Source organism: Cryptosporidium andersoni, assembly GCF_001865355.1.
Source record: "Cryptosporidium andersoni isolate 30847 chromosome Unknown contig_108, whole genome shotgun sequence".
Taxonomy (NCBI): Eukaryota; Apicomplexa; class Conoidasida; order Eucoccidiorida; family Cryptosporidiidae; genus Cryptosporidium; species Cryptosporidium andersoni.
In genome coordinates, this window is record NW_027122802.1 from 1 (window position 1) to 21,978 (window position 21,978).

General features: G+C 22.6%; 18 protein-coding genes across 18 annotated transcripts; 8 read left to right on the forward strand and 10 right to left on the reverse strand.

Annotated features, from left to right (window-relative positions):
- Positions 1–133: 133 nt before the first annotated feature.
- On the reverse strand, positions 134–481 carry cand_038130 (uncharacterized protein; the record flags this gene model as incomplete). Its single annotated transcript, XM_067214036.1, has 1 exon — positions 134–481. One exon carries the CDS (start codon positions 479–481, stop codon positions 134–136), a length of 348 nt encoding a protein of 115 aa, XP_067069744.1.
- A 580-nt stretch (positions 482–1,061) lies between these two features.
- cand_038140 (uncharacterized protein) lies at positions 1,062–1,690 on the forward strand (the record flags this gene model as incomplete). Its single annotated transcript, XM_067214037.1, has 3 exons — positions 1,062–1,125; positions 1,249–1,422; positions 1,485–1,690. The coding sequence occupies 3 exons, from the start codon at positions 1,062–1,064 to the stop codon at positions 1,688–1,690; spliced, it is 444 nt and encodes a 147-aa protein (XP_067069745.1).
- Positions 1,691–1,847: 157 nt separating this feature from the next.
- Positions 1,848–2,309, reverse strand: cand_038150 (60s ribosomal protein L7A; the record flags this gene model as incomplete). The annotated part of the gene is made up of 1 exon (XM_067214038.1): positions 1,848–2,309. The coding sequence occupies one exon, from the start codon at positions 2,307–2,309 to the stop codon at positions 1,848–1,850; it is 462 nt and encodes a 153-aa protein (XP_067069746.1).
- Positions 2,310–2,649: 340 nt separating this feature from the next.
- Positions 2,650–3,723, forward strand: cand_038160 (ULP1 protease C-terminal catalytic domain-containing protein; the record flags this gene model as incomplete). The annotated part of the gene is made up of 1 exon (XM_067214039.1): positions 2,650–3,723. One exon carries the CDS (start codon positions 2,650–2,652, stop codon positions 3,721–3,723), a length of 1,074 nt encoding a protein of 357 aa, XP_067069747.1.
- A 13-nt stretch (positions 3,724–3,736) lies between these two features.
- cand_038170 (uncharacterized protein) lies at positions 3,737–4,849 on the reverse strand (the record flags this gene model as incomplete). The annotated part of the gene is made up of 5 exons (XM_067214040.1): positions 3,737–3,799; positions 3,885–4,385; positions 4,468–4,533; positions 4,621–4,694; positions 4,765–4,849. 5 exons carry the CDS (start codon positions 4,847–4,849, stop codon positions 3,737–3,739), a joined length of 789 nt encoding a protein of 262 aa, XP_067069748.1.
- Positions 4,850–5,077: 228 nt separating this feature from the next.
- Positions 5,078–6,535, forward strand: cand_038180 (uncharacterized protein; the record flags this gene model as incomplete). Its single annotated transcript, XM_067214041.1, has 1 exon — positions 5,078–6,535. The coding sequence occupies one exon, from the start codon at positions 5,078–5,080 to the stop codon at positions 6,533–6,535; it is 1,458 nt and encodes a 485-aa protein (XP_067069749.1).
- Positions 6,536–6,778: 243 nt separating this feature from the next.
- Positions 6,779–7,519, forward strand: cand_038190 (ribonuclease P protein subunit; the record flags this gene model as incomplete). Its single annotated transcript, XM_067214042.1, has 1 exon — positions 6,779–7,519. One exon carries the CDS (start codon positions 6,779–6,781, stop codon positions 7,517–7,519), a length of 741 nt encoding a protein of 246 aa, XP_067069750.1.
- A 78-nt stretch (positions 7,520–7,597) lies between these two features.
- cand_038200 (uncharacterized protein) lies at positions 7,598–9,349 on the reverse strand (the record flags this gene model as incomplete). The annotated part of the gene is made up of 1 exon (XM_067214043.1): positions 7,598–9,349. One exon carries the CDS (start codon positions 9,347–9,349, stop codon positions 7,598–7,600), a length of 1,752 nt encoding a protein of 583 aa, XP_067069751.1.
- Positions 9,350–9,726: 377 nt separating this feature from the next.
- cand_038210 (uncharacterized protein) lies at positions 9,727–10,095 on the reverse strand (the record flags this gene model as incomplete). Its single annotated transcript, XM_067214044.1, has 1 exon — positions 9,727–10,095. One exon carries the CDS (start codon positions 10,093–10,095, stop codon positions 9,727–9,729), a length of 369 nt encoding a protein of 122 aa, XP_067069752.1.
- A 1,441-nt stretch (positions 10,096–11,536) lies between these two features.
- cand_038220 (60s ribosomal protein L35) lies at positions 11,537–11,917 on the forward strand (the record flags this gene model as incomplete). Its single annotated transcript, XM_067214045.1, has 1 exon — positions 11,537–11,917. The coding sequence occupies one exon, from the start codon at positions 11,537–11,539 to the stop codon at positions 11,915–11,917; it is 381 nt and encodes a 126-aa protein (XP_067069753.1).
- Positions 11,918–12,143: 226 nt separating this feature from the next.
- cand_038230 (SWIB MDM2 domain-containing protein) lies at positions 12,144–13,448 on the reverse strand (the record flags this gene model as incomplete). The annotated part of the gene is made up of 1 exon (XM_067214046.1): positions 12,144–13,448. The coding sequence occupies one exon, from the start codon at positions 13,446–13,448 to the stop codon at positions 12,144–12,146; it is 1,305 nt and encodes a 434-aa protein (XP_067069754.1).
- A 198-nt stretch (positions 13,449–13,646) lies between these two features.
- On the reverse strand, positions 13,647–14,297 carry cand_038240 (uncharacterized protein; the record flags this gene model as incomplete). Its single annotated transcript, XM_067214047.1, has 2 exons — positions 13,647–13,913; positions 14,004–14,297. 2 exons carry the CDS (start codon positions 14,295–14,297, stop codon positions 13,647–13,649), a joined length of 561 nt encoding a protein of 186 aa, XP_067069755.1.
- Positions 14,298–15,063: 766 nt separating this feature from the next.
- cand_038250 (ADP-ribosylation factor 1) lies at positions 15,064–15,615 on the forward strand (the record flags this gene model as incomplete). The annotated part of the gene is made up of 1 exon (XM_067214048.1): positions 15,064–15,615. The coding sequence occupies one exon, from the start codon at positions 15,064–15,066 to the stop codon at positions 15,613–15,615; it is 552 nt and encodes a 183-aa protein (XP_067069756.1).
- A 1,842-nt stretch (positions 15,616–17,457) lies between these two features.
- On the forward strand, positions 17,458–18,112 carry cand_038260 (flavoprotein; the record flags this gene model as incomplete). The annotated part of the gene is made up of 2 exons (XM_067214049.1): positions 17,458–17,781; positions 17,855–18,112. The coding sequence occupies 2 exons, from the start codon at positions 17,458–17,460 to the stop codon at positions 18,110–18,112; spliced, it is 582 nt and encodes a 193-aa protein (XP_067069757.1).
- Positions 18,113–18,180: 68 nt separating this feature from the next.
- On the reverse strand, positions 18,181–18,594 carry cand_038270 (uncharacterized protein; the record flags this gene model as incomplete). The annotated part of the gene is made up of 1 exon (XM_067214050.1): positions 18,181–18,594. The coding sequence occupies one exon, from the start codon at positions 18,592–18,594 to the stop codon at positions 18,181–18,183; it is 414 nt and encodes a 137-aa protein (XP_067069758.1).
- Positions 18,595–20,204: 1,610 nt separating this feature from the next.
- On the forward strand, positions 20,205–20,999 carry cand_038280 (tRNA-methyltransferase protein; the record flags this gene model as incomplete). Its single annotated transcript, XM_067214051.1, has 1 exon — positions 20,205–20,999. One exon carries the CDS (start codon positions 20,205–20,207, stop codon positions 20,997–20,999), a length of 795 nt encoding a protein of 264 aa, XP_067069759.1.
- A 26-nt stretch (positions 21,000–21,025) lies between these two features.
- On the reverse strand, positions 21,026–21,541 carry cand_038290 (uncharacterized protein; the record flags this gene model as incomplete). The annotated part of the gene is made up of 1 exon (XM_067214052.1): positions 21,026–21,541. The coding sequence occupies one exon, from the start codon at positions 21,539–21,541 to the stop codon at positions 21,026–21,028; it is 516 nt and encodes a 171-aa protein (XP_067069760.1).
- Positions 21,542–21,648: 107 nt separating this feature from the next.
- On the reverse strand, positions 21,649–21,948 carry cand_038300 (uncharacterized protein; the record flags this gene model as incomplete). Its single annotated transcript, XM_067214053.1, has 1 exon — positions 21,649–21,948. A coding segment is annotated over one exon (300 nt), but the record flags the coding sequence as incomplete, so codon positions are not given.
- Between the last annotated feature and the right edge of the window lie 30 nt (positions 21,949–21,978).

The window sequence follows — 21,978 nt, forward strand, 5'->3', positions numbered from 1 at the left end:
ATATATATATATATACATATATTATTCTAATATTATCTAAATTATTAAATCCTTGCTAAGCTAAAAAAGTAGCTATAATACTATGAGGAGAATGAAATAGTATAAATATTATAATAATATAATTAAATAACTACTAGAATACATCAGGACCAAATGTATTAGTCAAATTATTCATTACAGATGAATGAGATGACTGTATATATATATTAAGAGTCTGATTCGCATCTCTTAATTTTCTTAACTGAGTCTTATATTCTTGTATATCCTTATCTTTTTGATTACATGAATCCTGAAGTAAATGAAGTTTCTCCAATAAAGATTTCACTACTTTTTGTAATGTATTATGGCTATTCTGTAAATTTTCATACTTTGTACGCAGTTCATTATATGATTCCTCAATAGTTACAACTGCCTCAAGATTACGTCGTTTATCTACAAATTGGTCCAATTCATAATCTGGACGTTCCTTGCGTTTATTCATTATATATATAGCATTGTAATTCCTATATTGCTGTTTATTAATAATTTCTACTAATAAAGTAAAAATAACAGTAGTGCGCGCGTATATTAGTCTAAGAGGAAAGTAAATTTCTCTTTATTCCTTTTTTTTTATTACAACAATATTCTTGTCTATCTTAGAGAGGTCTTCTTCCTTAAAATTTTATATTCAACAAATATAAAATTTAGATTTCAGAATTTATTAACTTTTTTTTTAGAAAAAGTATACATAGAGATACTTTTTTTTTCTTTCTTTCTTTAAATAAATAAGATTTATGTTTTTAAAGGAGAGAAAAAAGAAGATAAATCTAACTTTATATATATTTTAAATTAATATTATTTCTACAGAAGTATTTAGTAAATATATTTTTAAAGATCTATTCACTATTACTTTTTTACCCCTCAATATGTTACTAGAAATAATTTCTTAGGGGTTCCCTATTATATTATATTTAAACTATATGTACATTTTCTCTTTTTTTATTATTAAATATAAATAAAAATTTCTATTTTTATTAATATTATATTTTAAATAAATTAAATTAAACGGTTTTCTTTGGAATATGGATAATCTTGAGAATCAAGATTATAATATAACCAATACTAAAGTACAGAGTAAATATCTTGGTAAGTATTAACATATATAATATAAAAAAAAAAAAAAATAAGAGAAGTAAAATCAAAACAAAAATAAAACTAAAATATCATCATTTTAACAATAAGGAATATAAAAATTATTTTTATTTTTAGATTCACAAATATTAAAATTTTTAACAAAGTCATATGAAAAACAAATTAATTTTGCAACTTATCAAGAAAAACAGAAACTTACCTTATATGCTGAATATATATTATCATTATTCCCTACTTTTATAAGAAAGATAAAGATTAAAGATATATTAGATAATAATCTTAAATTATCAGGTAACTACATAATAAATAATATTTTATTTTGAAATATTATAAATAATTAATTATTATTATAGATAATGAAAAAAATTTAATACTTCTACAATTAAAAGATTTATTAAATTTATCATCTTACAAATTAATTCAAGAAGATAAGATACCAAATATAGCATCAATGAATTCACTAAATAAACCTAAAATAAAGATCCTATCAACAGAAGATGATTCATGTTATTCTATTAAGGCTATGGAGTCTAATGAAATAATTAATAGTGAAATATAATGGATATTATAATATTAAGGACTTTGAATACAAATAAGATATCATAACTTAATGATTTATAGGTCTACAAAGTATACACTTTTTCCTACTTTCATTTTCTTTTTTTTCTTTTTTTTTTTTTTTTTTTAAGAAATTTATTACTATTATTATTATTAAATTAAAGATATGGATGTATTTTTTTAATACCCGATGTTACTTTATGATATAACTCCTCAAATGGTTTATCTTTTACACTTTGACCCTTATTAAATGCTATCATTAAAACACTTGCAGGTCTCTTTGACTTACAAGCTGCTCCTAAAGTCCTTTTACTACCCAAATAACCATAATAGATATCTTTTTCCTCACATAATATTGGTATATGAGCAGCAATATCTACAGGATAAATATCACAAGCTAAGAAGACAATTCCTATTTGACCTTTTCTTATACTTTTAGTTACTTCATGAACTCCTCGGCGTATAAATCTTTTATTTTTGATTCCAGATTGTTCTTTAGATTCCCTTTCGTATTCATGGACTTTTCTTAAGAGCTTTAAACAACGTCCCAATAATTTCCCTTCCAATATTGGATCTGCTATAACTGAAATACTTTTTATTTGATTTTCTTGATCCGACATTTTTATTTAATTATGCCCAATTTAGATCATGAATAATCTTTATTCTTACTTCTTCCCTCTTCTTCTTCTCTTTTTTTTTTTTTCTTTCTTACTTTCTTTTAATAAATAAAAATTAGAAATAAATTCTCACCTAATTTACCGCCTAGATTTTATTAAGAAATGATTCAAAATTTCCTTTTTTTTTCATATTATTTAAATAATATTGAGGCGGTAAATTCTAGGGAAGGAAAGAGAGGGGAATTAAGAAAATATAATATTATATATATATATATATAGCGGGTAAATCTTTTTTTTTTTTTCTTTAGTTTAAATTTAATAAAATAATTATGAAACCTTATATATGAATAAGGATAAAATAAGACTTAGATCATTTATATTAGATACTAAGAATGCATTAACCCAACTTGAAGGATGTGGTTATTTAGATGATTCTATTCTGGATTTTTTTTTAGGATTTATAAAAGAATTTTGTATATCTCATAATAATTATACATGGAATATATTTAGTACACTTTTTAATGTATTATTAAGTAAATGTAATAAAAAAGAAGAATATATAAATATGAGACGTTGGATAAAACGTTTAACATTTCCTTTATTATTACATGATTTTATATTAATACCAATACATAGTAATACTTGTCATTGGTGGATATTAATTATATGTTTTCCAAAAAAAGGTATTAAAATTATAAATGATTCTAATAAAGATAAAAACATAAATATACTAAATAAATATAATGAAAATGATGAATGTATTTTAAAATCATCAATAGGTTGGATTATTTGTTTAGATTCTCTTGGTTATACAAATGTAAAAAAATCAGAAAAACAAGCAACAATTATAAATATTCTAAAATTTTTAAATATTGAATATAATTATAATAATGAATATAAAAATATGAGAAAAAGTGGTTTTATTTTTTCAGAAAATATATCAAATGATTGGTATATTATATATAATCCATATAATATACCTAATCAATATAATGGATATGATTGTGGTTTGTATCTTATAGAATATATTCATTGGATATTTCATTATAATATTGATCTAATAAATTCAATGATAAAAAAAACATTAAAAAGTAATATCAAGTGGTTTTCTAATAATTGGATTAAAAATAGAAGAATATCTTTAAAATTAATAATAATTAAAATAAGGGATAATCCTGATTGGATTTATAATATTAAAATTAAACAAGAAATTTTATCTATATTTGATAATGGATTAGAAATTGAATATAATAATAATGAATTAAAATATTTAACATATAATTTTTCAAATTCATGTCAAAATAATTATAATTCAGAATTATATATACCAAATAATTCTGGACCAATTTCTTCATTTTTAGCTAATAAACTTGATACTTTATCTAATCGTTTAAATAAATATAAAAGAGATTCATAAATTGGAATAGTATTTATAAATAATTATTATTTTCAATTTTTATTTTATTCCAAAAATTTTCAACTATAATTTCAAACTAAAAATTATATTTATTTAAGAAAAAAAAAAAAGAAAAATGAATATATATTAAGAGAAATAAAATTATTACTTTATAATCTTACCTCTGATTTAGAACATTTATTAGCTATTTTTAAAGAACTCATTATTAATAATAATTGTTGTACAGTTGAAGCAGTAAACCATATTATAGAATTTTGTCCAATACATATTTCAAATGGGAAATATTTTGAAATTATATTAAGTATATAGCAATGATCAGCTAATAATATATTTGTTAAAGATATAGGTATATTCATAATTATTCCATCTTTAATACATTTATATTGTATATTTTTATTATCTAGGGTTTTTTTAGTATTATTATTTGAAATATTTATTATATTTTTATTTTTTAATAATCCCAAATAATTTTCATTACTTGTCCATATACGTTTTTCTTCAGGAGTTATACAAGTTAATTCAATTTCACCGCTAGATATATCAGAGTATGATATTCTAGCACAAATATGATTACCTATATCTATATTTGGTTTATTACGTTTTGTAGCACCTTCAAATGCCATATTATGTAATATAGCAGTATATGGAGCATTAATTGATACCTAGTAATAAATTATATATTTGTAATATCAAAAAGAAAACAAAAAAAAAAGAAGTTAAATATACATCTTTATTAAAACCTACCTTATAAAGATCTCCAATTTTATTTAATACTGTCCCTACAATAATGTCACCTTTATTTGGAATATACTAAAAATTAATAGATTAATATTGTATTAATAGAATTGTCTCAATAAATAATAGATTAAGTAAATATTAGATAATATGATTACTTACAATACCATTTAATCCAATAATCATTTCATTATAAGGCCAATAATATGTTCTACATTTAATTCCACTACTTTTACCTAAATAATAATATGTAATTTGAAATTTAATAAGTTCCTTTTATATTCCCAATAATATATAAATACTTACAAATATGTTTTTTCCCATCTAATTCAATATCATCACCTGGTAAATAAACTTTATTATCAACTCTAATAAAATTATCACTATCCATTTCAAATTATAATAATTTAAATAATCATAAACATCACTTTAGCGCTATACAATAATAAAATCTATTAACTTGATTGTCTTATAGAAGATATAAAGATTTATTATTATTATTATTATTATTATTATTATTATTATTATTAAAAAAAAAAAAAAAGTGTTTAAAAGTAAAATAACAATATATACAAGGTAATTAAATAAGTTTTATATATGAGAAGATTCTTTTTTATATATGGGAAAATTCTTAGGTGGAAGGGGTAATTTAGGCATTTTAAATACTTTAAGAAGACAAATAATATATCTAATAAATTGGGAAATAAATTTTAATAATAAAAATGAAAAGTTAATTCTACAATTATTAGAACTTCTTATTCAAAGTGTAACATCAGATCATTATAGAAGTATTACTGCACTTGAAATTTTACAATGTTTAGATTATGTAATGAAAATATTAATATCTAACAAAACAAGAAATAATTGGATTTTACTTTTAAATAATATTGGTAAACATAATTTAATAATAAGGGAATATATAATGAATAGTATTATTAGTATTTTTAATTTTAATGAACAATATCTAGCTTTACAAGATTTAGAATCAAAAGGAATAAGATGGAAAATGATAAATAATCCAATTTATTTAATATTAAGTTTATTATTAAAAGAAGGAAATATTAATATAGAAGAAGTAAAGAATTGTATGAAATATTGTTTAGATTCTAATATTATTTTACCACAAATAATTTTGGAATTATATTTAATATCATTACCTATTAAGAATTTATTACAACATCCAAATTTTCAAATGACTAAAACTTTTTTTTATATAATAATAGATAAAGCAACTAATAAAATAATTGATTCAAAATATGATAATGAATATTTAGACTTTTTATTTGAAAATGAATTTAATTTAATATTAAAAAAATTATCAGAATTATGTGGTGATCCTTGTAAAGTGAAGATTATCTATAAATTAATAGAATTATCAAATAAGATATATTTAAATAATAATTGCTATTATAAAAATTATAGATTATCACTACTAATATGTTTTATTATTAATTTAACATTTAAAATGATTGAAATAACTCCTTGGGATATTTCATTATGGATGTGTATGAAATATTTATTATCTCAAATATTAATATACTTTATATCTTCAGATATTATAGATATTAAATTTAATTTAAATAATATAACAAAAGATTTATATTATAAATATAATTTAATAAATAAATTTCAATTAACTTCAGAAGATATTGATCATTTTAAATATTTACTAAATTCAATTTTAATTAGTAATAAATTATATTTTAGATATTATTATTTTGATAAATTTAATAACATTATAACAGATATACAGAAAATAAAATTTAATATATATTCAATAATTTGTATGTTATATTATCTTACTTATAATAATAAAGATTCTTCATTTAATAAATATTTTACTTATAAACAACATATAAATATTTTTAAAGATATTGTACCAAATTTCAAATTAAATTTATCTACAATATATTTTTCTTCATTGGTTTGTAATATTTCATGGATTTTTGATGAATATCCAAAAGATGACTTTATTAGGAATTATACAGATAAAATATTTCAATTTAAGCCTGATTTATTTGATGATTATCATATTTTTAAAGAATTGTGGTTAAAACATATGAAGTCTAGGATATAGTTAATATTAAGTAATAATTTAATAGTGATAATAAAGTTACTCATAGTTAACTAGGAAAATTACACTATTTGCTGTAAAATCTAGAAAATCACGGGTATCTTTAATTTTTTAGATAATACCACGATACCGCTAAGATGTCTCCTGTATAATAAATTATTAGGTTGTAGAGAACTAAGCTAGAAAAATCTGTTTCTTTCCTTTTTTTCTTCTTTTCTCTTTTTTTTTTTTTAATTTTATTTTAATATGGCGATAGATAGATCAAGTCATTTACTTTATAATCCCTTAGATAATTTGGAGATGTGTAAGAAATGGTTGAATATAACAGAATCACTTGAGAAGTCCTTAATAAATACTCCAATACATAATAATATTATTAAGTCAATCAATAAATTTGTGAATTCTAATAATATTTCAGAAGATATATTGAATAGTAACTTCAATAATAATCCAAAATTGAGTGGTATAGCTACTAAAATAATTAGATTAGATAAGAAGAAAATAGAAAAACCTGATTGTGGTGCATCTAAAAAAAATAAAAAAGCAATGAAATATAGTAACTTATCTGATATTACTAATGATATTCGAATCAATAATTTATCTTATAAACATTTTATCTTTTTAAATGAACTTTGGAAAGAATATATAAATAATATTATATCAATAAATTCTGAAAATATAACAAGATTATCCCAAATTTGTCATTACATAACCCAATGTGATTTTCATGGAGCTCTATTAGAAATTATTAGAAGTAATAATAAGGGATATATTAATTTGAAGGGTATTATAATAAAGGAAACCCAAGAAACATTTGTAATTATTTCTAAAGATAATAAAGTCCGTACTTTAATAAAATCTGGTTGTACCTTTATGATACATTTGAATAATTATAAAATATTGATATTTGGTACCCAATTTTGTTATCATCCAGCAGAAAGAATAAAACATAAATTTAGACATAAAGCCTCTATTAATGCTATTTAATTTTATATAATAATTTATATTGAAATATTTTTTTTTTATTTTTTTAAATTAGCTATTTACTTTTTCATAATATAATTTTTATTTCTTTATTATCCTAGGTTTAGCCATTTCAGATATATCTAATTTTAATCCATTATTAATTAGAGATCTAAATCCCAAATCCATTTCATCAAGAAAGATGTTATTATTTGACTTATTATATAATTTATTTGATATATCTTTGAAATCTATAACTTCATTATTAATCTCATCTATCTTATTTTCAATAGGTGAATTCATTGAAGAATTCCTCATTATTTTAGAGCTAATTACTCTACATTGAGAAAGTTTAAATAAAATTTCTTTTTCAGATTTATTTGTAATTTTATAAAGATGTCTTTCTGAATCAATTAATTCATTTTGATTTAGATTATCTTGTTCAATATCAGTCCTTGATGTTGTTAATAAACTATAACATAAAGAGTCTGTCTCATCATTTATATCTGGTGATTTAGAACTATAATATGATTCCCAAATATTTTCCCAATCTGACTCAATATTAGATTCATTATTTGATTCCATTTCCAAAATCAAATTATTTTCTTTAGTATTATCTTTATCTTTAATTACTTTTATACAATTTTCTATAGGAGTTAAAGTATCTAAATCTTGTGGATTTAAAGAATTTATATTAATACATGTATTATCTTCCAAATTCAAATTTGATAATTTATTATTTTTATTATTTAATAAATTGATTTGATTAATACTATCTAAACTGATATTTTCACAATTACTTTTATTTATTAATTTTGATGTAGTATATAATAAATTATTTGATTCATTATTAGATTCACATGTTTTATTTTCTAATAGTTTAGATTCATTTTCTTCTATTTTATTATTTCCATCGTTTCTATTATTATTTTTAATTTCATTAATTTCATAAATTATACTATGATTATTTTTATTATTATTACTGTTATTATGATTATAATTATTGTTATTATTATTGTCATTAATTTCAATATCATTATTATAATTATATTCATTATTACTATCATCTTCATTTTGTTCAAATTTTCCCTGTTGTTTATTTACTAACTCATACAAGTTTGAAATTGGTTCAATTATCTCTTCAATAAGCTCAACTTTAGAAACTGTAATTCCTACTGATTGAGTATTTTCTATAATTTCTTCTTTAGTATATTCTTCAGCTTTTTTATCTTTCATATTAGCTAATTCATTACAATTTATTGAAATATTATCATCTAAAATTATCTCAATTATCTCAGACCTTACTGGTTCAAATGAAATTTGTTCATCATTCAAATCTTCATCATCTAATACTTCTAATTGCACATATTGGTCATTATTTCTAATTATTACTTCAATTTCAGATTCATCTCGGTACTCTGTATCAATATTAATATTTGGTTTTATCATATTATATTGTATAATATTATCCTCATAAGATATATTATTAGTAGATGTTTTTACTACATATGTTGCATTATTATCATGTTGTATCTGAGAAATTGAAAATGAAGTTTGTTTTTCATTAAGAGTTGCAGAATGTAATTTATGTAATTGTCTTTGGAGTTGTATTTGACTTTCTATTAATTGTTTTTGTTGTTCTATTAATATTTGTTGTTGCACCATATTTTGATAAAAATTTGGATAACTATAAATCTGAGATGTTCCACACGTATATAGCTGTTGTCGAGGATTTAAAAATATTGGTGAACATAAATTATTATGTATAATATATGAGCTATTATGTAATTGTTGAAATTGACTTGAAAAAGAAGGAAAATATCTTAGATCATATAAATATTTATTAAACATCATATTATATAATTTATCATTCTTTATATTCCTCATCTAGCTAATATCTAGCTAATAATTTCTACAGTCAAAATTTCTGTTTATTGTCATACATGTACCTGTATCTAACAAAATTTTGCATGAAGGCGGGCAAAAGTGACGCCAAATCATTTGATGCAATAATGAATTATTTTATATTTTACAGTATTAAAAACCTAAAAATGAATTATAATCCAATTTAGATATTATAATCTAAATTATATCGAAAAATATTAACGTAATGTTGATATATTATTTATTATAACTTAATTATTAATAGCTTTATAAATGGTTAGTTAATTAAATTATAATTTAAAAAGTAATAACTATTAACTATTATAACCAATAACCATTTAATTACCTTATTTTATACAGCATTTACAACAACATAATTTAAAGAAACATAAACAATGTAGTATACCTATAATAATAAATATAGAAGCAGTAATAACTCCAATAATTATCCCAACTTTAGCACCAGTTGATAAAGAATTCCATAAGTTAGAAGCATGATCTTCTACAGTATTTTCAATTGTTTTAATTGATGGTATTGAAGAATTTTGTGTATCTAATATTCTTATTCTAAACTTAGTAGTTTTAGAATTATTTAATAAATAATTATATTTATTTGAATATCGAAGTCCATTTGAATTATCAACTAAAATATCTTGACATGATATATAATTTGAATATAAATATATAAGAAAAAAAGTAAATATAAAGAGTTTCATCTTATTACTTTCTTTATATAAAAAGTAAATAGTAATGTATTATTATTGTATAAAACAATATTTTTGTGTGTAAATAATTAAGGATTATTACGTAGAAGTTGGCGGTGTTACTCAAAATCTTAGAAATTAAAATATCTTTAATTTGAAATACTATTAGATATATAAGAAAGATCTTAAAATATGAATATATAATTAAAAAAAGAATTACTTATTGAAAATTATATTACTAAAGTAAGAGCTCCAGAATGGAGTAGCTTGATTACAGGATATAAAGAATATTAGATGTTGTTGGTGGAAGTTATGTACAACAGGATTAGTTTATCATTAATTACTAATATTTGAAATAAATAATAATTTTAAAATTTGGTCTTTTTTATTAATATTAAATAAATATTATATTACTAGAAATAACATGATATTACCTACAAAAAAATCTTACCTTAGTACTTATGAGGGAAGAAAAAAGAAAAATTTAAATATCTCATCATTATATTGGATTACAAATAATATTATAAAGTGGGCAATAGAGAAATATAGAGAAGATCTAGAATGAGAATTTATAAAATTAAGAAATATATACAAATATCATTTAATAAATGAGATATTAAATTTATTAGGAAATGATCTTGTTTTAACATTATATCAAGATAATAAACTAAGTAATATTTATAAAGAAATTATGCAACCAATTATTGAGAATTATTGAGAATTTTTCAGAATCATATAATATAAAATTGAATTTTATTAATAATTATTACTTTAATAAATATGATATGGATATTGATGTTTCATATAAATTAAAAAAAGAAGTTTATATATATGCTAAATATATGGGAACTTATTGTTCTTAATACAATTTGTCAATGGCTTAATTTTTGTATTCTTGGTAAATTTAAAATTTAATGACTTTATAAGAAAAAGGAGAAATAAGTAATGATAATACAACAAATTATATATAATTCTATTTTAACCAAGTATAGATTTATTTGATAAAAAGTATAATATAAAGTATGTACAGAATATTGCAAATATTGAGAGGAATTATTAATGTAAAATATGGGGGATATCACCTCAACATAAAATAGATGATAAAACAGAATATATGATTGAAAAGTGCAATCCTATTAAAGTCCCTATGTAGCCCCTCAAGAATGAATAATATATATATATATTTTAATATAGTGAACTTACATATGTTATTCTAAACTTTTCTTTTTTTTTTTCTTTTAAATTAATCTTTATATATGTTCTTATTCCCCTTTAATAAAAACAGGGAATTACAATTTTGGCGGTTGAGACGGAAAATATTTTATACATATTCTATAACCGGGTACCATAATAAATATTGATGCTGAATACTATAATAGACACTCTTCCTTTAAAATAGGAAAGTTTATATTAAGATTATTTCTAGATAGAATTTTATTAAGCATTATTTAAGATGACAAAATTAAGTGGTGTAAATATTCGTGAATTAACTTCTTTATCTGAGGCAGAATTGATGACAAAGATTGTAGAATTAAAGAAAGAATTAGCAAACTTAAGAGTTATACAATCAACTGGTACAGCTCCAAACAAGTTATCAAAAATTAGTATTGTTAGGAAAGCAATTGCACGTATATTGACAATTTTATCTCAGAGATCAAAGAAAGCATTGAGAGAACAATATGCAAATCGTAAATATGTACCTCTTGATTTACGTCCTAAGTTAACCCGTGCAAAGAGACGTGCTTTAACAGCTACTCAAGCAAATAGATTAACAGTTAAGGCAAGTAAGAAGGCTTTAAATTTTCCTAAAAGAAAATTTGCTATAATTGCATAAGTTATTTGTTTTCTAATACTCATAGAAATTTAGAATTTAATTATTCACTTAAACTATAGTACTCTAGAAATGATTAATAACACTAATTCTATCTTTTTTAAGAGTTAAATATTAAGATTATATTATAATTTATTATCGATATTTAGTATTATATATTTGAAAGGAGATTAAATATTTCACAATATAAATCTCATTAAATTATATTTAAATTATTATTTAGTGCATTCTATTTGAAGGATGAAGGATGTTGATCATGAGGAATAGTTTGTCTTCTTTTATGTTTCTCATATGCAGAAACAGAAGTAATAGTTTTATTAACCCTATCATCAAAATTTCTATTCTTAGCAAATAAATATTTTTGTACTGCTTTTGGTACCCATGGTTGCCTATAATATTCTGCATATTTATCTGCTATTTGATACTCATAAAGAGCATTAGGATCAGATAAAATATTATTAATTGCATTACTACCATAAAGTTGGAAATGTTTTGTAGTTAGTAATGAATGAATAAAATCTATAGGTTTATTAGCAAACCCAAGATAGAAATTCCGCTTATTACAAGAATGATATATCTTTGATACTATAGTTTGATTTTTATGATATAATTCTTCTAATGATTTATGTATACCTATAAAATCACTATTTCCTTGTATTCTTGTTGAAATATTAGGTAACCAAAGATTTATATCTCCTGGTACATGTTCTGTTAGATCAACAGTAAAATCATAAGTAGATTCATTATCAATCCAATCTCCTTTTAATGTTAAATGATGAGAAACATGGACAGGTTTTGGAGGAAATAAATGTTTTTTGAGTAAATCAGGGATATCTGATAATTGAATAATATCTATATCCTCACCAAATATATTTTTTAATAAAGAATCTAGTTTTATACTAGTTGGATGTTGTTGAATACTATGTAGCCCATTTATTTCTATATATTGCCATAATCTCTTAATAATATTCGGTAAACTAGAAATACTTGTACCCATAAAATCTTCTAATATATTAGATAAGCTATAATGTGGAATTCTATAATCAATAAAAAAATATATGTCTATATTTTTTTCTTCTCCTCCTATTCTATGAATTTCTAATCCATCACATTCAGGTAATGGACTAGTCTTTTTATCCCATATTATTGTTTCATTTTCAGATAAATTTACTACAATACGTGAAAATAATGAAGTAAATCGTGGAGATATACTTTCATTTTGTAAAATAGTACCCTGGATTTTTAATGTCCATGATGGTGGATTTTTACTTGTCCAATCATTATTCATATTAAATGATTCTAGTTCTATATCTTGTGCTTTCTGATTTGTGAAAGTATTAAATACATGAACTCTTAATTTTTTTCTATAACATCTAATACTTTTATCATCCATTAAAGTTAACCACACATCACTTAAGCTATATTTCTGTTGAATTATAGTCTCGTCTAAAAGTCTCTCATAGTCTAATAGGCTCTCATATTGATTATATAATTCTTCTGCAAATTCTTTTACATACTCTGGTAATTTTGACATTCTAGGTAAAATTACTAACTTAGAACTCTTCCTAGTATTTACCCTCTAAAATGTAAAAGATATTGCTTATTATCTTATGTAATAATAAAAATTATACACGCTCAAAATGTTTAGCGCTATACTAAGCACTAGTTATCTAATTAATTTAACTTTGTAGGTAGAAATACAAATTTTCTGGATAATTCTTCTAAATAATAATTAACATTTAGCAGCTTCCATATATATAGCTTCAATAGGTGTTATTTTATTTGACTTTTTATTTTTAAATTGTTGGCAATTTTCTGAATCTAAAACTATGAGTGTCTTTAAATCAATTCTTTTAATTTCTGTATTACTAAATTCTGGTTTATTTAATAATTTAATATTAACATGAATATTAAAATAATATTGTTGTACATTCCTTAATATATCTTGGTTATTCCTAATATTTACTGTCTTAATACCTTTCTTATATATTTTTTCAGCCTATTCAATATACAATATAAAAGGAAATAAAAAAAAAATTATTCAAATAATTATCTTTAGTATTTATATAACTGAAATCTCTATACTTACCTTATGTAACATTAATCTATGTAATAAATTCGCTCTATCATCTATTTTAGACCATATACTTTGAAATATAGGGTTATTTGTAGAGTTCAACTCAGATGAGGCCTCTATAGACCTTGATACTACAAGAAGGTGTTCAACATAATCTAGAAATCCCCAATTTAATGTATGGCTTTCATCTATACTGTCACTACTTGTTTCACTCTCTAAGCTAGATTCAGTATCACTTTTTGATTCAATTCTACTATAGTTATTAGCACCATTAGAGTACCAATAATTTAATATTCCTTGAATCATTTTTAAATTAATTTATATTACAAAAATTTAATCCCATTAATTTTATATCTTACGTTACTACTTTTCATGCTATTATATAGGTCAAAACAAAAAATCAATAAAAAAAAGTGCACCCTATAGCGCCAAACCAAACGTGGCGCCATACGATGCACTTTTTTTCTTTATACTTATGAAACCCTAAGATTCCTTATTAAATATTACCAAAAGAAAAATAAAGTAATATTATAGTTGGTATAGTTTTATACTTTTTCTTTTTATTAAAAAAAATTGTTTATAATATAGACCTAGATAATATTAAATGTCCCAATATTATGGTTATCTTCTATAGGAAATATACAGAATAAATAATACATAAATTAACTAATACTTCGATATCTTATATAGGAGAAAGTATGGATACTATTTGATAATAAAAAATTTAGATCATATGTATTCATATTCCACTAAATATCTAAGTATTAATTTATTATTGTTATCAAATAGTAGACTTAACTATATCTTCTGGTTTCTCTTAAGATTAAGATTCAGACTTTTAGGAGATTTGTTCTGTATATTATCTGTACAGATATTTAATTTAATATATCAATGTCACTAATAATAATTGCGAGTGAGTGTATAGTACTAAGTACTACACGAGAGAGACATATCAGCGCTTGTGGGGCTATCTAATATAAATGTCAATTTGAATATATAAAATAGGTCGTCTCTAAAGAAATAAAAAACTTGGAAGATTAGATTTTTTGATTATTTTAAGTTTTGTTAAACGATGGGACTAGCATTAACAAAGATATGGAGAAACTTATTTGGTAAGAAGGATATGCGAATTCTAATGGTTGGGTTAGATGCTGCTGGTAAAACAACTATCTTATACAAACTAAAGCTAGGTGAGGTAGTGACGACAATACCAACAATTGGATTTAATGTTGAGACTGTTGAATATAAGAATATATCGTTTACAGTTTGGGATGTAGGTGGTCAGGATAAGATTCGACCATTATGGAGACACTATTATTCAAACACTGATGGTCTAATCTTTGTTGTTGATAGTAATGATAGAGAACGTATTAACGATGCAAGAGATGAATTAGCAAGGATGCTTAGTGAAGATGAATTACGTGATGCTGCCCTCTTAGTATTTGCAAATAAGCAAGATTTGCCAAATGCTATGAGTGCTACTGATGTTACAGAGAAACTTCAATTAAGTAATATTCGGAATAGACATTGGTACATTCAATCTACATGTGCAACATCTGGTGATGGTTTGTATGAAGGTCTTGATTGGTTATCAAGGACTTTAGCATCAAAAAGTAGTAGTTAGAAGTACTAATTTTAATGTAGCTTAGATAACTAATGTTTATTAATTTATTCTCTTTTATAAAAAGAAAAATAATAGTAATAATAATAATAAAACAAAATAATATTTTAAACTATGAATTTAAGAAAAGATATGGGAGATTTTTTTTTTTTTTTTACTTCTTTTGGAATAGTAATAAGAGATATAGTATTGTAAATTATTAGTATCCTAGCTTTGAAGAAAGTAGAAGTAATTAGGAATAGTTTATAAATAAATATCCATATCCATGATAATATTTATCTATGAAAAGATCTAGTAGTTACCAAGGCTTTATTACTAATACTTTTCTTTAAAGAGATTATCTCATATTTGGTATATTATCTTATATTGTCAAAATACCTTATACCTTATTAAATATCAAGGATTTTTTATTTAATTTAAGATCAAATTTAATAACTATTGAAAGGATATTTCTATTAATAGAGAAACTTCTGAAATTATATAAATATTAGATTAGGTTTAAGTTTTTAAATAAATTAAAATAAATTATAGTATACTTTAAATTAAAGGTAGATTTTATTGTAAAAGATGACTTTTATCAAATATATTAATAGGTAATATTTTAAATATTTATAACCTATAAAATAAAATATTAAAGAGATAATTAATAATTGAATTTTGAAAATATAAACTTTTTTTGGTAAATTTATTAATCTTATTTGATATTTATGTATTATATTAAAAATAGCTTAAGTAGTAATAATAATAAAAAGTAATGTTGAATAATCTTTTAAATCTCTTAATAAAACATTTTAATTAATTTTCCTATATAATATTATACAAATAAATATAAATAAATTCCTTAAATAAATAGTTTAGCAGTATCTCTATAATTAATCTAAAAGTATATATATTTTTATATTTTACTGGAACTATATAATATATTATTAGTATTTATCGATTAATTTTATCTTCAAGGTATTATAAAACTAAAAATAAAAATAGAACTATATAGTACACAATAATATTGATCTAATTACAATATATTTTAAGCTAGTTACTTGTTTAAATAATACTTTTGTGATAAATTGAATATAAATACACAGCCTATCACTTAATATCTTAAAATAACTAAATAGTGAACTAAAAACATAGTTTCTTTAATAAACAGATACATAGATAAAAAATTTAGAGTAATAAAAACTCCCCTTTTTAATAGAATTTGTCAGAATTAAGGATTAACAATTCTAAATAGATATTATAAAAATATTATAAAAAAAAAAGTAGCTTAAGCTAAAATTGGCATTTCTAATATTTCATAAGTACCATACTAAACTTTACACATACAGTATAATAATAATAATAAAATAGTACCCTTTTTAAAAAAGGAGTTTATTTTTTAGCGCCTATTTTAATAAGATCTGACCTTTTTAAGGTACTTATATAGTTATATTAATTTATCTAGAGGGCAAAAGTATGTAATCCCACGTAGTCTAGGGGCTAGGATACTCGGCTTTCACCCGGGCGACCCGGGTTCGATTCCCGGCGTGGGAGTATTGGCTGGGTAGGAGGAGTGGAGAGAGTCCGTCTGCCTTGCCAGCAGATAATTAGAGGCTGTCACCTCCTTGAGCCCAAAGGGGGGGGATGAGAAGTATGGACTTGCAGGTCAAGTTGGCCTTGGTCTGTACCAGACCTTCCCTCACCGTTTTCCATTCCCCCTCTTTTTACTAAATTTTATAGTATTTAATATCTAGAGCAATTCTGCATTTATTCTAATTTTTTTTTTCTTTTTTTATATTGACAATATTTCTTTAATATAATTCTAATTTAGTATAATTTGACAACAAAATACTTGATATTCAATAAATGATTCAGTATAATCTTCTAGTCGGAATATCAGGAAGTGTAGCTGCTATTAAAACTGAAGATATTATCAAATTATTAACTAACTCTGCTGAGAAACTTAATATTGAAATCATCACCAAAATTGTAGTCACGAAATCTTCAGCTCACTTTTTTAACTCAATTTGTATGAATATTATAAGTGATGAGGAAGAACTTAGTTGGAAATCTAAAGGAGATCCAATTATTCACATAGAACTAAGGAAATGGGCAGACATGTTTATTATTTTACCATTATCAGCAAATACATTGGGGAAATTAGTTAATGGTCTATGTGACAATCTATTGGTAAGTTGAGAAGCCAATCTATCATTAAAATTGTTTTTCTATTATGTATTAAAAATTATGTATAATTTTTTAGACAAATATAGCTAGAGCATGGGACTTCTCAAAACCTATCATTGTATTTCCAACTATGAATACAATGATGTGGTCTCATCCGATAACAGATATTCAAATTAATAGACTAAAATCTTTTGGTTTCATAATAGTTGAACCAATTTACAAAGAATTAGCCTGTGGTGAAGAAGGACTTGGAGCACTACCAACAGTTAATTATATAGTAGATTATCTATTATCTATTATTAATAAAAGAATTTTCAATAAAGAAAAGGAATAAAATAGTAAATTATTTTTCTTAAGTTGCTAATAGATCTTCCTAATTTAATTTTGATGAATTTTATGTAATTATCCCATACAACCAACTGGTCGTTGTGGATGAGTTGCCGACCAGAATTTTCCCAAATTCTCTTCACCTCTTTCTACATTAATATGTCTATTTCTACCAATATTCCTTTGAAATACATTTTTTCTCTGCTCTGGGCTAATATCTAAAGGATGGAAGATACTGGGAACTCCTAAATTAGTCATATAATGAACAGCATATGGTGGTGAAGAAACAAAAGGATAACTACATGTAACTTCCGGATGCTTATAACATGGAGAATATGGATAATAATCAAATGGAACTGCTGAGACAGGTGGAAGTATAACTGAGTCTGGGTGAAATACAATATCTTCTAATACCTCCTCTTTAGGGTTTGGGGCTAAGCACTGGGAAAAAACCGAAATATCTTTATTCGGTGATTTAATATTAACCATTTCTAGTGGATATCTTTCCAAAGATATATTTTATTGCTAATATATATTATTTACAGAATTTCTACTTAATATTAGAAAATCTATTCACTAATTACATTATTTAAGTATTCGATACCTATACTTTTCGCATGATCCGCCTTGTCTTACGCATAGGTTTGCAATAATTTAAGAAAATTTTCAGATTAATTAAAGATTTTGTACTTAAATTATCTATTAAATAAGTATTTACTGGTAAATTATGAAATAAGTGAACCTTCAATATATCTAATTACATACAAGATTTATAGTAAAATATTGGTATAAATAATTATTAGATATATCTTACGAAAATATATTAAAGGTATATTGAAGAAACCTAAATTTTATAGATTGTTATTGGAATTTCTCTTAATATCTGGAATTTTTACTTTCTATATATATTATTTAGATTAATATAAAAAGGTAATATTAACTGTATAATGAAATACTAGTACTTTTGGATTATTTAAATTAATATTTACACTTTTCTTTTTAATCTTTAATATAATAATTGGCAAATTTAAAATAGACTATACATTAATATAACATCACAATGTATATAATTGATTAAAATGATAAATTAGATTTATATATGGTATTAATATTATAAAAGGTTTACATTATAGATTCCTGCAATATTAATATCCTTAAATTAAAAATATTAATAGAGTAAATAGCTACATATTATTATTATTTTGATAAGTTTTTCACTTATTTTCTTTATATAAATGTGATATTTCTAATATTGTATGACTGTAATTATAATATTTAAAGACAATCTTTTATTTGAATTTTGATTCTGTAAACAACTAATAATAATATTGAAATAACATCTTTAAAATTAATAATATTTGAAATTAATTTATATATATAAAATTCAGATATATCTAATATTGAAGTAACCCTAATCAAATATTTGAGAATATTTGATAAGTAAATAAGTATACTTTATTTTACTATTGATATTTCGGTTAAATTAAACATTAAGTTCAATAAATAACTTTGATAAGTGAATTTTTTCAAATATATTTTAGTTAAAAATTGTGATCTTTTCTTCAATAAAAATCAATAATATATGTCAGTAATATAAATATTTAATTTCATGTATTATATGATAAATACTTAATTTTCGTATATTTAATCTTCAGAACTTACTTCAATAATATCCTTTGTAATACTACACAGTATATATACTTATTGAGTTAATGTTTTAAAATGAATTTAATATAGTATATAAATTTCTTTTTTCTTGTACTATAAAATATTTAAATAATATAGTATCATTTATAACTGCAATAACTTGATTTACTAAGAATATACAGAAAATGCCTTTATATTAGTTAGAAAATGGTATTGTATATATTTTACATTGTACTTGATCCTTTTTTATGTTAAAATTGCTTATTATTAATACAATTAGCCATGATTTTTCCTGACCGCTTTATATAAAAGCAACAATATTATCTTAAAATTGGGTTTATTTAGTAATAATATCAGTTGTAGCATAATAAATCAAAATAGACAAGGTTAATATATTAAAATATCTAACTTGATAAGTAATATTTTTTTTCTTTAAAGTTTTATTCAAATATATGGGGAAACTTAGCCGTGATAGAAGAGATATATATTATAGAAGAGCCAAACAAGAAGGATATCGTGCAAGATCTGCATATAAATTATTACAAGTTGATCAATATTATCCAATTTTTAAAGGGGTAAATAGAGCTGTAGATTTATGTGCTGCTCCTGGTAGTTGGAGTCAAGTTTTATCTCAAAAATTAAATTGTAACGAAAATAATAACGCATTAATTGTTTCTGTTGATTTACAAGATATGGCTCCAATAGAAGGTGTTAATATAATAAAAGGTGATATCACATCACAGAATACAGTTGATATTATTCTTGATTATTTTGGGGGGGAAAAAGCTGATTTGGTATTATGCGATGGTGCACCGGATGTTACAGGGTTTCATGATATTGATGAATTTATACAAAATCAATTATTATTATCTGCATTAAGTATCACAACTAAATTACTTTGTGATGGTGGATCATTTGTTGCTAAAATATTTAGAGGTGAAAATATTGCATTCATATATCAACAAATGTTTTATTATTTTGAATATGTTGATTGTTGTAAACCTGCTAGTTCCAGAAATTCAAGTCTTGAAGCATTTATTGTATGTAGAAATTTTAATAGTACAAAATTGACAAGAGATCTAATTTCTGATCCATTTAGTGTCCCATTTATTGCTTGTGGTGATTTATCTATTAATGATCCAGACAGAACTTATGAAACAAATTATTCAGCCCCATTACAACCAGTACAACTACCAATAAATGCTCCATATGAAAGGAATATAAATTCAAATAGAGGAATTCAATAATAATTCAATTCTTAATATTATATATTTTAAATTTTCCATGTGCATTCAGATGGAACTTTTACATCTAGTTGTTCATTATCTTCAATTTCTATAGAGTTAAAGTTATCTGAATAGTTTAATAAATCCCCATCAAAAAAGACCTTGATTTTTTCTATTTCGACTATAGGTAATAAGTTATTAGATATAAATGTAACTAATTTCATTATTAAGTCGCTTCTATATAATGTAACTATTAATGTTTTTATTACAGTTATATCTGCATCTTCTCTAGTATACACCTTTACATTCACTCTTAATGTTTCTGATGAAGAAGATATTGATGTTGCATGTGAACCATATTCCTTAGGTAGTGAATTATCTATATCATCTTCTGAACTACTGCTACTTAGCTCAATCAAAGTTTTTTCATTATTCGTTAATTCCTTTTGCACACTTTTATACTTAACAGATGATTTAATTTGTATTCCAAGACGTTTTGCTACACTCTTCTTACTAAAAGATATATCATGACCAAAAATTCTCTCCTCATCATCACTTTCCATTATTTAAAATAATTTAATGCTATCTAAATAAGAAAAAAACTTTTTTATCCGCCAATATTTAAGATTTACCTTGCATGCTAAACTCTATATTTATACAAAATACAAAATTACTTATCTTGATAAATAATATCATTTTCTTTTTCTTTACATTTTCTAAACCGATAAAATTCAATCATATCTGTATTTGTCATTTCTGGTTTAAATGGATATAAAGGTAGCTTCAATGATGAAGAAGTATCATTTATAATGTGTTCTAATTCATAAGTTATACATTTATTATTATCTTCAACTGGAAAATTTGAGCAGAACTCTCTGATTTCTTCCCACTTACAAACATTTTTAGTCCACGGTTTTGCATATCTAAAGAAAAATGCCCACTTGTCTTCAAGTGTGTCTTCTTGAGGTAACTTATCTGTTATTATATTTCCACTATATCC